The sequence below is a fragment of the Heterodontus francisci genome, chromosome 24 (genome assembly GCF_036365525.1).
Source record: "Heterodontus francisci isolate sHetFra1 chromosome 24, sHetFra1.hap1, whole genome shotgun sequence".
In the NCBI taxonomy this organism is placed as follows: domain Eukaryota; kingdom Metazoa; phylum Chordata; class Chondrichthyes; order Heterodontiformes; family Heterodontidae; genus Heterodontus; species Heterodontus francisci.
Genome location: NC_090394.1, coordinates 29,843,863 through 29,859,273, shown reverse-complemented (window position 1 = coordinate 29,859,273; position 15,411 = coordinate 29,843,863). Strand labels below are relative to the sequence as shown.

The window sequence follows — 15,411 nt, the reverse complement described above, 5'->3', positions numbered from 1 at the left end:
TAGCATGTTTTAGCATGCTGCTCAATTCTAACACATCATAGCAAGCATCCAGCCTAGATTGTGTGCACGACTAGTTTAATTGCCTGATTAAGCTCCTTAACTGGTCTGCCTCTTCCTTGGTTGCAAAGTCTTCCTTCTGTGAGGATCTGGCCCGATTTATTGGGATCGATTAATATTATCTAGGTAAGACTGTTGATTTAGGGTTGCCCCCAACTTAGTCTGCCTAATATTCAACCGTTTCTATTGAAAAGCTCCGGAAGCCTGACTTCCAATTTTAAATTCCTGTAGAACTTTATCTCCCACAATTTTCTCAAATGCTGCAGATCCTCCTCACAGAAAATCGTCTACGTGCATCAAGAAAATGCCTGCTAATATTTCTTCATAGTACCAATTAAACATTGCTGGATCCGCTTTTAGCTGAATACAACCAACTTTTAGTAGGACAGACCGAACTGAAAAATACCATGCATCATTTAGCCCATAAACACACTTGGTTCACTCTCAGTTAGCCCGTTACCTGACAAAATCTGTTGCTCCTAAAGGTCAGACATTTGTGCGTGCGTAGTACATGGTGCATCATCAGTGTCCATCATTTGTTCAGATTCTGTCAATGAATAATCAGTGCCAATAAGCTGCGAGAAATGTACGGTTTGGTTGCCACGTTGCAAAATTACCATTTTGCCATCAATGCCTATAACGTTTCCTCCATTCTTTCTGCCCTTCTCTTTTGTAATACACCATGTCCCCAGTATTAAAATTCTTTTCTGATGGCCTGATCCGATACCGCAAAGCTCTCCTGATTTCTTTCAAACCTCTGCCTTAATAAATGCTCTTCTCTCTGCATGTATGGCATTCAAATGTTCCACAAAAATTGAACTAATTGTAGTCCCCTCTAAAGCCGGGGGATGATCCCAGATTGCTGAAGGTATTTTCGGATTTCTGCCATAAAATCATTGATAGGGGCTGTAGCCCCCAACCATTTGAAGCGTGTTTTTCACATGTACTGCCCACGCCAGAGCAGTTGTCAATTTATAATGTGGTTGGTCGGCTAAAATTTTTCGGAGCATTTTGTCAATCACGGCGTGATTTCTCTCACAAATCCAAGTACTAAAAGGACTTTCTGCTGCCGTGAGCATTGCTACAATATTCATATTTTCACACATACTCCTGAACTCATCATTGGCAAATTCTCCTCCATTATCAGTTCGAAATTTAGCCGGTGCTCCCAGTCCTGTTCCTATCCACCTTTCCATTATCTTGTCCAGTATTACTTTTTTGTCTTTACTATAAATTTCTGTTGACAGACAGCACGTCGCTATGTCTATAAAGTGTAAAAGAAAAATGTTTTTGTCTTTATCCCATACCTTCAAGTCCATCGCTGTAGTTTCATTAAAGTCCTTTGCTAAGGGGAGGAGACTCACTATGGGTCGGCATCCTCCTGTATTTTTAACAAATATCACATTTTTCACTGATATCCTCGATATGTTTAGTGTAGTCATCATCTGTTATTCCTGCATCTTTTAACAGAATCTTCAACCTATGACAAGATGGATGTGCAAACTGTCTATGTAGTTTTGAAATAATCTGCCTTTTCTCCTTTAAATCCCTACCCCTGGATGCCATTAATACTTCTTTAACATCCTGCTTAGAGATGTTAGGTCTCGCTACAGATTTTCCATAGACTTTATCATGTTCCAATTTCATCTGAGCCTTTTTCATAAATGGTTTACTTAACAGCAAAGGTATTTCACTGGATACTACATCTGTACGAATAAAATGGTTTACCCTTGCTATTTTACATGGAGTTACCACACTTTCTAGTGATTTCAACGTGTTATCATCCCTAAACCTGAAACAGGTAGAACTGTTATATCCACATAAGGAATCCATGTAACACCTTAACCAGTCCAGTCCACATACTGTGGACATACACCCACAGTCTAGTACAGCACAACTGAACGAATCTGCAACTAGGACACACATTACCAGACTGAAGCTTCTTGTGACCAGTGCAATTCCTTCTGATGGATCAGTAGTGTCAATCTCGCCTTCCAAACCTTCCATGTCATGTGTCATCTCAAAAACCCTGTTATTCCTTTTTGGACAATGCAATGCATAATGATACTTTGAGTCACATCAGACACACCTGTTGACAACATCTTGGTGTTCACCCTTCTGCCATAATTACCCAATTCCTGCCGTCTCTTACAGCTGCCAAAAGGGTCTCTAACCTCATTCGTTTTTTGTGTGATTCTCCTTTTGTACTGACGTTTGGGCCCCATATTTGAACGGCCTTAAATGCTGCTAGTATTGTATCCTCCACCTTTGGTGTCACTGCTGAAGAGCCCATTTGCGCCATGAAAGCAGCTGGAAAGGAGTGTTCGCATAAAAATCTTTTCAGGGTGCCAGACATCTGATCAAAAAGCATATCTCTTCTTTGAATCTAACTCCAGTTAATACCAAGAGCCTACTGCTGTTTGATATCCTCGCACAATCCAATAATTTGAAGGCAAGTACTGATTTAGGAATTTCCAAGTAGAATTGCTGCAACCTTGCATATAATCGGTTAAACTCCATAATATATTCTTCGATGGAAGAACCGTCCATTTTTCTAAATTTATCAAAGTCCGATCACGCCTCATAGGCATTTAATAAGTCATCTTTCATATAATCTAGAGCCCCCTGGTTATCTAGAAGCATACAGCGTAAGATAAAGCAGAAAAAACTTATGACGGTCACAAAAACTTAATACTTTAGAAAGCCTAGAGGAGTATAGGAAGTGCAGGGGTGAAGTAAAAAAGGAAATTAGGAAAGCAAAGAGAAGACATTAAAAATTGCCAGGTAAAATCAAAGTAAACCCAAAGATGTTTTATCAGTGCATTAAGGGCAAGAGGATATCTAAGGAAAGGATAGGGCCTTTCAGAGATATACAAGGGAACTTATGCATGGATGCAGAAGATGTGGGCAGGGTTCTTAATGAGTTTTTTGTCTCTGCCTTCACAAAGGAGAGGGATGATGCAGACATTGTAGTAAAAGAGGAGGAGTGTGAAATATTAGCTACAATAAGCATAATGAGAGAGGAATACTAGATAAGTGGATAAATTTCCCGGGCCGGATGGATTGTATCCCAGGTTGTTAAAGGAAGCCAGGGAGGAAATAGCAGATGCTCTGAGGATCATCTTCAAATCCTCACTAGATACAGGCGAGGTACCAAAGGATTGGAGGTCTGTGAACGTTGTACCATTGTTTAAAAAGGGTGCGAGGGATAGGCCAAATAATTACAGGCTGGTCAGTCTGACCTCAGTGGTGATTAAATTATTAGAATCAATTCTGAGAGACAGGATAAACTGCCACTTAGAAAGGCATGGATTGATCAGGGAATCAGCATGGATTTGCTAAGGGAAGGTTGTGTCTCACTAACTTGATTGAATTTTTTGAGGAAGTAACAAGGAGGATTGATGAGAGTAGTACAGTGGATGTGATCTACATGGATTTTAGTAAAGCATCTGACAAGGTCCCACATGGCAGACTGGTCAGAAAAATAAAAGCCCATGGGATACAGGGGAAAGTGGCAAGTTGGATGCAAAATTGGCTCAGTGACAGGAAACAAAGAGTGTGGTCGACGGATGTTTTTGCAAATGAAAAGTGGTTTCCAGTGGCGTTCCACAGGGCTCAGTGTTGGGTCCTTGCTGTTTGTGGTATATATTAATGATCTGGACTTAAATGTGGGAAGTATGATTGGGAAATTTGCAGATAAATTGGCCATGTAGTTGACAGTGAAGAGGATAGCTGTAGATTCCAGAATTATATCAATGTTTTGATTGGGCAGAAAAGTGGCAAATGGAATTCAATCCGGAGATGTGTGAGGTAATGCATTTGAGGAGGGCAAACAAAGCAACGGAATACACAGTAAAAGGGAGGATATTGAGAGGGGTAGAAGAAGTGAGAGACCTTGGAGTACATGTCCACAGGTCCCTGAAGGTGGCAGGACAGGTAGATAGAGTGGTTAAGAAGGCATATGGAATGCTTTCCTTTATCGACCGAGGCATAGAACACTAAAGCAGGGATGTAATGCTCGAACTGTATAAAACGCTGGTCAGGCCACAGCTGGAGTATTGTGTACAGTTCTGGTCACCACATTACAGGAAGTACATAATTGCTCTGGAGAGAGTACAGAGGAGATTTACAAGAATGTTTCCGGGGCTTGAAAGTTGCAGCTATGAGGAAAGATTGGATCGGCCACTTTGTTTTCATTAGAAAAGAGGAGGCTGAGGGGTGACTTCATTGAGGAATGAAGGTCCCAACCTGCTGGCAGAATTGCTGCGGCCTGCATATCAATTAAAGGTAAGTTCCCATTAGCATATTATAATGCGGGTCTCGCCGAGTGGCGGGGCAACCGCCATGATGCCTCACTGCCGAGATCAGGACGGGGCCTGCTGACATCAGGGTCGGTGGTGGGTCTCATCCATTGCTATCTTCATTCCCCCGTCCAATTGTTCTGTTTGAAGATAAAACTGCCAGGGGAGTAAGATTACTTCCAGAGTTTGTTCTTGCAGTTTTCTGATACTAAATATTATTAGATGAGCAGAAGTGACCACAGTTTGACAAGTAGCAGTGGATGTTTTTCTCAACAGCTCAGTCATTGAAACTCAACAGGAGATTGATCCTGGCAGAAAATGATACTGAGTTACAATGATATCAATTAAAAAAGAAATAGCTATTGGTCCCAAAACACTGCCATCAGGACACTGAGATAGAGCAACAAAAACCAATACACTCTCCATTAAGCAGGGATACCTAGTCATCTTAGAATATTAAAACATAAAACCTGAGGAATATTTGAAAAATGCCTTATCTATCTGGCTAACAAAATAAAGGATATTTATTTCAATAATTTTGGTGCAGTACATTACTGAACTCCTCAGTAATGTTTGGCTCAATGCTTCAATCAACAGAATGTTTTCAACAAATGTTTAATTCGTTCCTCCCCTCACTACCCACTTTGTTCAAGTGAACACATTCTGTTATCACAACATCTGTAGCATGTCACTCCCATAGCGAGATTACATGATTGGATATACCCATCATGCACAGACATGCAGGAAACAATTAACCTTTCAGCACAGTGTCAGTATTTCTACACTCAAAGCAACTATTTAACATGACTTTGATTCATTTAAGAATACCACATATTAAAAAACATTCATTCATTCTATGCATTTACCCAGGCTCCTCTGCAACACTCATTAGAAATTTCCAATGTGATTGATGGGGGAAAAGTGTTAATGTCAGTTGCCCTCACATGTAAGAGAACGGGCAAGCCTTCCCACCACATCAAACTGTGAACCATAAACTGGGATTGTTCTCCTTAGAGCAGAGAAAGTTAAGGGGAGATTTTATAGAGGCTATCAAAATCACAGACGGATTGACAGAGTAAGTGAGGAGAAACTGTTTCCGCTGGCAGAAGGGTCGGCAACTAGAGGACACAAATTTAATGCAATTGGCAAAAGAGCCAGAGGTGAAATGAGGAGAATTTTTTTTATGTAGCGAGCTGTTGTGATCTGGAATGCACTGCCTGAAAGGGTGACATAAGCAGATTCAATAATAACTTTCAAAAGAGAACTGAATAAATACTTGAATCAGAAAAGTTGCAAGGCTCTGGGGAAAGAGCAGGGGAGTGGGACTAATTGAATAGCTCCTTCAAAGAGCACAGGCAAGATGGGCTGAATAGCCTCTTCTGTGAGGGAGGATTATATGAATTCTATGAATGTGGTGGTGGAATGCAAGGTCCATGCCTCACACTACTAGGCCTCAGGCTAAGTTTCAGTGCCGTGGGAAACTGTTAAGCAGTGTTTCCACACCAGGAGGGATAATTGGCTGCCCTGAAACAAGAGACATGGCAAAGTTTAGCACAAAGTAAGACCAACTGGCTACTCAAGGCCATTTACAGTATCATGAAATCTACATTAACCATTAAATCTCCTCAGGGAAAGGTCTGTCTCGATATTCTCTGATGCAAAGGTAACCAGTTTTTATTTGTTTTACATCCAGAATACATATTGTTACGACCAGGTGAGAAAGGTGTCTAGGGTTTCCTCTCAGCCTTCACCTGGTCTTACCGTAACAGGGTTTAATTTTTAAAACATTGTGTTTTTAGCTCCCTCTTGGTGAATCCTTGTTCACTGTTTTCCAATTATAAGGCAAAGAAACCAGCACAAACAGGTTTTCTTAGGTTTAAAGAAGAAAAGTTAAAATTTATTAAACTTGAACTTAAACTCTAAATCGGTTGATGCCTACGGATACACAACATGCCCACGTTAGCATGCAAACGTGATACACGCATGCAGATAGAGATGGAAAAAGAGCAGAAAGGAAAAAAATAAAGTGGAAAAGTTTGAGGCACTATCTGAAGAGTTTTTGTTACGGTTCTTCGAGCTCACTGTAGAGTCCTTGATTGGAGGTAGATCTTGCTTTTCTTTGGGGCCCAGTGTTCTTCGTAAACCTTGTTCACTGTAGGAGACTTTTCTTTCTTGGGGTTAATGTGTCTTCATTGGATTCAGAGGCTTGTGAGAAAGAGATGGGAGCAGACAGGAGAGATCTTCTCAGTCCAGGAGCAAACAGTTTTTTCTAAGTTTAAACTCTCGAGTTGCCAGTTCAAAAGAAAACCCAAGAACAGCCAGTTAGTCATGTGACTAGCTGGTCTAACCAGTCCTGGCCCTTGTGGATTGTATCCTCCTTAGCAGGACCTTTGGTGTCTGTTAGTATGTAAATGCTTTTTTCTAGCCACGACTGATCTGTTTAACAAGTCATTTCCTCACTCCATCAACAGCTAAAAATCAATATTCATGCCAAAATTAATGTGCCTCATTCTTGGCAGGTGGGGACCTGCATGACCGTATCTATCCCCTTCTGGCTGAGATACCAAAGGAGAAAACAATAAATAGATGGAGTTCATCCTAAATAAAAGCAGTAAGTACAGCATAACACAGTATTAAGAAAACAAAAGATATAATTCCATTACTACTGAGACACCCTCACTTGCCCTGATAATCAAATGCACCTTCTCTCCCCAAAGGCATACCTTCACTTACCCTGACAATGTGAACACTCTCTCCCCATAGCCACACCTGCACTCACCCTGACACTGTGAACGCTCTCCGCATTGACACACCCGCACTCACCCTGACAATGTGAACACTCTCTCCCCATAGCCACACCCGCACTCACCCTGACACTGTGAACACTCTCTCCCCATAGACACACTTGCACTCACCCTGACACTGTGAACACTCTCTCCCCATAGACACAATCGCACTCACTCCAACACTGTGAACACTCTCTCTCCAATAGATACACCAGCACTCACCCTGGCACTGTGAACACTCTCTCCGGATAGACACACCCGCATTCACCCTGACATTGTGAACACTCTCTCCGGACAGACGCACCCACACTCACCTGACACTGTGAACACTCTCTCTGCATAGACACACCTACATTCACCCTGACACTGTGAACACTCTCTCCCCAAAGGCACACCTTCACTCACCCTGATGCTTTTCACATTCTCTCCCCATAGACACACCCGCACTCACTCTGACACTGTGAACATTCTCTCCATAGACACACCCACACTCACCCTGACACTGTGAACAGTATCTCCACAGACACACCCACATTCACTCTGACACTGTGAACAGTATCTCCACAGACACACCCACACTCACCCTGATGCTTTTCACATTCTCTCCCATAGACACACCAGCACTTACTCTGACACTGTGAACACTCTCTCTCCATAGACACACCCGCACTCACCTGATAGAGAGGCTTCTCACTGTTATAGCCCTGGGTCATGCAATCAGTTCACGAGAGACACTTTCTAGATTATAGGGGGACATGGGATCAGCTTTTGGGAATGACCAATGATGCTGACTGAACCCAAGAGGGTATCTAACACAGACAGAAATTTGTAGCACATGCCCAGGAGTTCTGAAAGACGAAGGAGAAATACTTAGACATGTCTTTTACGCCACCTATGCCTTGGGATGTTTACTACATTATAGGTGTTGTTACTAAGCATTCTGTACATATATCTCAGGAATGAAGACTGGGTAGAGAATTACTAAATGGAATGGCAAGAACAAAAGAACAACTTTTCAAACTCCAAACTATATGGGTTAATGGATACCAAAACATTGAAACTGTTGGATTATTATCCCCAATGAGCCACTTGACAATTTCAACTGTATATAATCTAAATCACTTTGAAGAATGCCCCACGGAGTGCTCACAAAATCTCATTTCTGTGAGTATTAATCCTGATATTGGTTCCTAAGGTTAAATGTTAAGTTTTAGAATGCCTGGCACTGTATATTTTATTTTAAAATCTGCAAATTGCCATATGACACTTTGGGTTGATTGTGGCTGTAACATCATTTCATACTCATAGAAAAATCGAATCTTACAGCACAGGAAACCATTCGGCCCATCACATCTGTCCCAGCTATCCAAGTGGTCCCACTGCCCTGCTCCTTTTCTCCTTAGCCTCCAATTTTTCCTTTCCAAATACATATCCATACTCATTTTCGTTTTTGTAAACTGAACAATTTTACATACCAATTTTTGACAACATAGTTAAAAATTAATTATTCCTCTCCCCTTTATCACTATGGAAAACAGCTCCAATAATTGAATTATAATAAGAATAGTATTTGTTTCCTTGCGGTTTTATAATCCATGCACTTTAAACACTATCACTGATTCACAGCTTAATATGGCCTAGTTATTTTAGTCATATTTTATCCTGCTAATCACCTACGCAAGAAACTCTCTCCTTGTTTTCAGTGTAGGCTGATATGCTATTTTTCACAGAAAATGTTCAAAATACTCAGCAGATCAGACAGCATCTGTGGAGAGATAAAAACCTGACCTGCCGAGTATTTTCAGCATTATCTGTATTTCAGATTTCCAGCATATTCAGTATTTCACCTTTGTATTTATGCTATTAATTCAGATTTAGTTTTACTTTAAAAATATACGTTCTCCTCTTAACTCTCAGATTTCAAGCAGTTGCATGAAATTTGAGCATCCTTGGGTTGACCATTCATAAATTACCTTGGATATTGATGCGAGAAGTAGCTTTATTGAGGTACAAAAATAAACATTTAATAAATAATTTTAAATAGAAAATTAAGACTTGCTTCTGTCTTCCCTAGTTGTCTATTTTGATTTTAATTTTGTTACTTTATTTCTAACTGATAAAGTCTCTTGTAATATTTCTATTTTTATTCTTTAAAAAAGATAGAAGCAACTTGCTTATATATAGCGCCTTTCATGACCTCAAAGTGTCCCAAAGCGCTTCACAACCTATGAAGTACCTTTGAAGTGTACGCACTATTGTAATGTAGGAAACACGGCAGACAATTTACGCACAGCAAGCTCCCCCAAACAGCAATGAGATAATGACCATATAATCTAATTTGGTGATATTGGTTGAAGGATAAATATTGGCCACGACACCAGGGAGAACTACCCAGCTCTTCTTTGAAATAGTGCCATGGGATCTTTTCACCCATCTGAGAAGGAAGACAAGGCCTTGGTTTAACATCTCACTTCATAGGTTATTTTAAATGCATTGCTTCAGTGCTTCTTTTTCTCTACCTCTGGGGCTGCATCATCTATTTTGGAAGTAGGACATACATTGTAGACAGTGGCTTCTGATTGGTTATACAGTGGCTCCAACTTCAGATTTTCCAATCAATTGTTGTTCTGAGTTGAAAAATTGACATGATCATGTCAAAGACATAACCAGATCAACTTTTAACTTAGCTGTCCATCGTCAAAGAAGAATTTCTACAGCTGAAGAAGTTATCTAGTTGGCAATGCTGGAAGTCCAATTGCATCTCAATGACATAACTCAAAATGTTTTATTCTTTCAAGAGATGTGAGCATTGCTGGCACAGTCAGCATTTATTGCCAATTCCTAATTGTCCTTGAGAAGGTAGTGGTGAGCTGCCTTCTTGAACCACTGCAGTCATGTGGTGTAGGTATACCCACATGATATTAGGAAGGGAGTTCCAGGATTTTGACCCAGCGACAGTAAAGGAACAGTGATGTAGTTCCAAGTCAGGATGGTGTGTGGCTGGAGGGGAACTTACAGGTGGTGGTGTTCCCATGTGACTGTTACCCTTGTTCTTACAGGTGGTAGAGGTCGTGGGTTTGGAAGGTGCTGTTGAAGTAGGCTTGGTGAGTTGCTGCAATGCATCTTGTAGACAGTACACATTGCTGTCACGGTGCGCCGGTGATGGAGGGAATGAATATTTAAGGTGGATGGGCTGCTCTGTACTGGATGATATCAAGCATCTTGAGTGTTGTTGGCGCTGCACTCATCCAGGCAAGTGGAGAGTATTTCATGACACTCCTGACTTGTGCCCTGTAGATGGTGGACAGGCTTTGGGGAGTCAGGAGGTGAGTTATTTGCCGCAGAATTCTCTGACCTGCTGTTGTAGCCACCGTATATATATATGGTTGTTCTAGTTAAGATTTTTGATCAATGTTGATTATTTATTTAGAGATACAGCACTGAAACAGGCCCTTCGGCCCACCGAGTCTGTGCCGACCAACAACCACCTATTTATACTAACCCTGCAGTAATCCCATATTCCCTACCACCTAGCTACACTAGGGGCAATTTACAATGGCCAATTTACCTATCAACCTGCAAGTCTTTGGCATGTGGGAGGAAACCGGAGCACCCGGCGAAAACCCATGCGGTCACAGGGAGAACTTGCAAACTCCGCACAGGCAGTACCCAGAATTGAACCCGGGTCCCTGGAGCTGTGAGGCTGCGGTGCTAACCACTGCACCACTGTGCCGCCCTAATCTCCAGGATATTGATGGTGGGGGATTCAACAATAGTAATGCCGTTAAGCATCACGGGGAGATGGTTAGATTCTCTCTTGTTGGAGATGGTCATTGCCTGGCACTTGCATGGCGTGAATTTTACTTGTCACTTATCAGCCCAAGCCTGAAAATTCTCCAGGTCTGTCTTGCTGCATGTGAACACAGACTGCTTCAGTATCTGATGAGTCTCAAATGCTAAACAGGTAGATGTCCTGTCACCAAAATGAGGAAGCAAATGACTCTGATCCACAACTGTTTTATTGGCAATTCATAGTTCAGTCCAAACATCAGTCCCCACTCTTTCCTTCTAGACTAACTCTCTGTCCAGAGGCAACTCCCCAACTGGCCAAAAACCCTGCCCTTAAATAGAAAACTATAATGAGCATCACCTGCTCTCTATTGACACTGAAGTGAGTCCTGTTTAATTAAAGGGACCAGCATTTTCAATATTGTCACCAAATGGTACTGAACACTGTACAATCAATAATTATATTCCAAAATTTAAACCCACTCTACGCCATACACCATTCTATAAACTAGACAGTGGGCATGACCTGTTCCGAAGCTTCTGACACTGTCGCTCTTTAACAGACTACCAGGAAGTGCATGAAGTCACAGACTGACTCACTGTCAAATTTTACTCCCCCAATATATAGGTGAGTCCTTCCCTCTGGAATCTTCCTGATGGCCCTACTTGGCTCAAAACTCCAGTTTTTAGGTTAGTCAGCCGACTGACCATAAAGGTCGACTTGGTCACATCACTGGAGCAACCACATGAACTATTAGGTAAAATTGACATTCAGAAACCTAGATTGGCCCAAGTACCTGATGAGATAACATGTCAGTGGGCAGACAACTGAATGGGTCATAGAAATACGCAATTCCTGGCCCCAAAAGGTTGTAAATGCTGGTACAGTTGAGATCGCTAGATTTTTGTTGGGTAAGGGGATTAAGGGATGTGGAACTAAGACAGTTAATTGGAGTTGAAGTACAGTTCAGCCATGATCTAATTGAATAGCAGAGCAGGCTCAAGAGACTGAATGGCCTATTCCTGTTGCTGGATAAATGAATTATTTCACCAACAGCACTCTGGGGTGATCAAGTTTATGAAAATGTATCGAACTCGTTCTGATTTGCATATCCAATTACCTATCCAGAAACAAACATGATATTGCATTACAAACTGTGGATGGAAAACCTGGGAAAAGATTACAATCTAACAATAGGACATTGTGATTCTACAGGAATCGGGCCAAGTTACATGCTCCTTCCAGGCTGTTCCAGAGCCTCAGGCTAACTGTGAAACAGCAAGATGACAAGAAGTTTTCAGTTGTCAGTCTAACTGGTTCAGTTAAACACCTCATTCTTTCACACAATGAATGAGGCACAACGATTGAGACGCCATGCTACTGTCTAGCCCAGCAGTGTAACCTGGATAAAACCTGGAGTTTACAGTTGTAACTGAATTACAGGTGTACATATTTTTTTTTTATTTACTTTTAAATGACTCAGTATCACACAGTGCAGTGGATTCAGCACCTTTAAATTCACTAGTGCAATAAATTGCCCTGGAATGACTTGCTCTTAAGGAGAAGATACAAACCTCAAAATGTGCCCAATGTAATTTGTAAATGAGGTTTATTTTAAAAATGGGATTTTAATCACCTCTCCACAAAGCCCAGCAGTTTTTAATTTTCTCAAAGTGGAACAGTTGCACTCCATTGGCATCAGCTAATATGATGTCCTCCAACGTGTCTGCTCACAGGCACTGGTGTCAATGTTGTCACTTTTCCTCTTCCAGCATTTCTGTTCAGAATCATTGTTATCAATGAGATCATTTGCCCTCTTCCTCCCTGTCTGCTCACAGACATTAGTGTCAGTGTGGTCACTCTTCCTCTTCCAATGTGTCTGTTCATAGTTGTTGGTGTCAATATGGCCACTCTTCTTCAGAGCAGTCACAAGTCATTCAAGCTTTTTTGCCCAAATTTGCTGTCGAGTTGTCATGAAAACAGAACACGAATGTGTACAGAGCAAGCAAAAATGAAAGGATGGTTTATAATGGAGCTGATGCAAACTAAACTATGTCAAACTGCCTTTTAATTATTGAAGAAGTAGCACATTATCTCTACTGCAACATATTTTAACACATGCACAAACTCAATATCTCGCAAAAGGGAACAATTGCTACGATGGAATGGAGGATAGGAGGGAGGAAGGAAGGAGGAACAAATGAAGAACAGGAGGAAGAAAGGATTTGCAAATATAGTGCCTTTCATGGCCTCAGACCATCCCAATGCGCTTTACAGCCAATGAGGTATCTTTGAAGTTCTGTAATGTAGGAAACATTGCTTCCAATTATTAAACCCACCAATTGCTGCTGTGCTAGCCTATATAGACCAGGATGGTCCCAGATTGTGAAGAGTTTGCTGACCTCAGTTGGAACTGGGCCAACACCATCCTAGGCCTGAAAAGGGGAGGGGGGAGGGCAAAAAATCATATCCCTGCCCATGATTGCTATCCAGTGATTCCTGGTAGAAAGTGTAACCTGGGACGTGGGGTGAAGACAGGACAAGATAGGAGGAACTGGCCATGTTTCTGTCAACAGTTAAAATAGTCCTCCAACCCTCACATTATAGGATCCTGCCTGAAAATGGTCACTTGGGAGAGTTAGTGACAGAAAACCCGCAGCAGAAGAATCGAAACCCCACAATTTAGCACTTCAGGAGAGGGGCACAGAGAATGTTCAAAAAGATTTAAGTATCAGCAGTCAAGTAACGTGACACGTGCAATAAAAGGGAACTCTCTTTAAAATGCTGATAAATATTAAAAGAAAAATGAGCCAGATTAAACGATTCCTTGTAACCACACTCTTCGCTCTTGTTTTATTATGAATCTTAACACAGGTCCCAGACATACTGCAACTTTAAGACCATCTATTAATTGAGGGCAGGAGAAAAGACAGAGGCGAAAGGGGAGAGCCAACTGTGCAACAGCCCCAACAAACAAATTTCTCTGCAGCACCTGTGGAAGAGCCTGTTACTCCAGAATTGGCCTTTATAGCCACTCCAGGCGCTGCTTCACAAACCACTGACCACCTCCAGGCGCGTATCCATTGTCTCTCGAGATAAGGAGGCCCAAAAGAAGAATTGAGGGTAAATCAGTTGCACAGTTGTTATATTCATTGCAGAAACCTCACAAAGAGCATCGAGAATAGATGCTGAACAATCACCTTTTTCCAGTGCAGGGGAGCCTCATCACATTGTTACGGCAGGCAACTCATTAAAACAAACTTTCCCTTATTCCACCAAACATCTCCATTACAGTCAGTAGCTGAGCATGCACATGATAAAGACAACTCTCCAATAAGAAATTATTGGGTGATTCTCCAGATAGTTTGCCTTTATTCCAAACTTAGCCCTATTTTGTTTGTTAAAGTAAAACAACTATCATAAATGTTGTTAAATCTTCGTGTGTGTGCGTCAGCCATTTACACATTGCATTCTCAAAAACTTGTTGACACAGACACTTTTAAACTAAGAATTTCTTGAAACAGGTTACTCCCTCGTGAGCTTCACAAAAGAAAATCTCTTGAACGCTTAACTTAAAACAGTAAAACAATACGAAACCTCTCCTGTTACTCTGTTCTCAATACATAGATACGTACTTCTCGTCTGGCTCTATGCTGTAGAACGTAATTCCGCTTCAAGAATGAACTCGTCATTCAGATTTGTGTGCAAATCAGGGGAAAGCTGTTACAAAGTTCACTTTTCAGGCAGTAAGGTGGAAACGTGCAATCTCAGAGTCTATGGACAAACTCCCATTGCTTCTAATGGTTCCTATTAGTTTAACATTGTCAGTGTCAGTGTCTGATACGCAACCAAACATTGCAGTTTGTCGGTATGTGGGCTTACCTTGCAGACTCATTTTCATTGATCTCTCACTGCTCCTGCCTTTCAGCTGCTCCTTGGATTGTAATTCATACTTGCTCCGATCAAAATAAGTGTAGGAGCTCAGCTCTGTTTGAGTCGATCGGTTTGGAGATGCTGGCTTTGACAAAATGAAACCCACATTGCTTCAGAGCTGCTGTCAGGCATGTGGGCGGAGAGTTGTCAAAACCACACCGACACTTTTTAATTGAGAGGAACCCATGTAAGCTGAGACTTTCTGTGTGCAAAGGTGCCCGCGACCCCGTGATCAGGGAGCAGCAGATTACAAGTTAGCTTCGTCCAATTTGTATCCGACTAAATAAATGTCACTGACTGTACCACGTTTGTGAAGGGAAAGCATTTATCAGCTCCTTTGGAAAAGAAATAGATCCACATCTAGTTAGGAACTGAATTGAATGAAGAACATATAAAACAGAATGGTCACTGTGACGCTAGTGAGAGAGAACTCTGGTTTGTGAAATCCAACTGGTCTGGATGTTCAGCATGTTGTGTGCATTTGAATTGTCAGTTGTAGATATTTATGCACTAGAAGAGACCCGCCAAACATTTGCAGTTCAGT

At 41.5% G+C, this 15,411-nt stretch overlaps 1 protein-coding gene across 4 annotated transcripts in view; it reads right to left on the bottom strand.

Annotated features, from left to right (window-relative positions):
- card11 (caspase recruitment domain family, member 11) overlaps positions 1–14,994 on the bottom strand; it is a 250,123-nt gene extending 235,129 nt beyond the window's left edge. For 3 of the 4 annotated variants that reach the window (XM_068055819.1, XM_068055821.1, XM_068055823.1), the window contains exon 1: positions 14,817–14,994. In XM_068055819.1, the coding sequence (XP_067911920.1) occupies positions 14,817–14,835 (19 nt within the window). In that variant the 5' untranslated portion in view covers positions 14,836–14,994. Of the gene's footprint in view, positions 1–517; positions 605–14,816 lie in introns of all 4 variants that reach the window. The other variant, XM_068055824.1, reaches the window with a different exon arrangement.
- Positions 14,995–15,411: the final 417 nt, after the last annotated feature.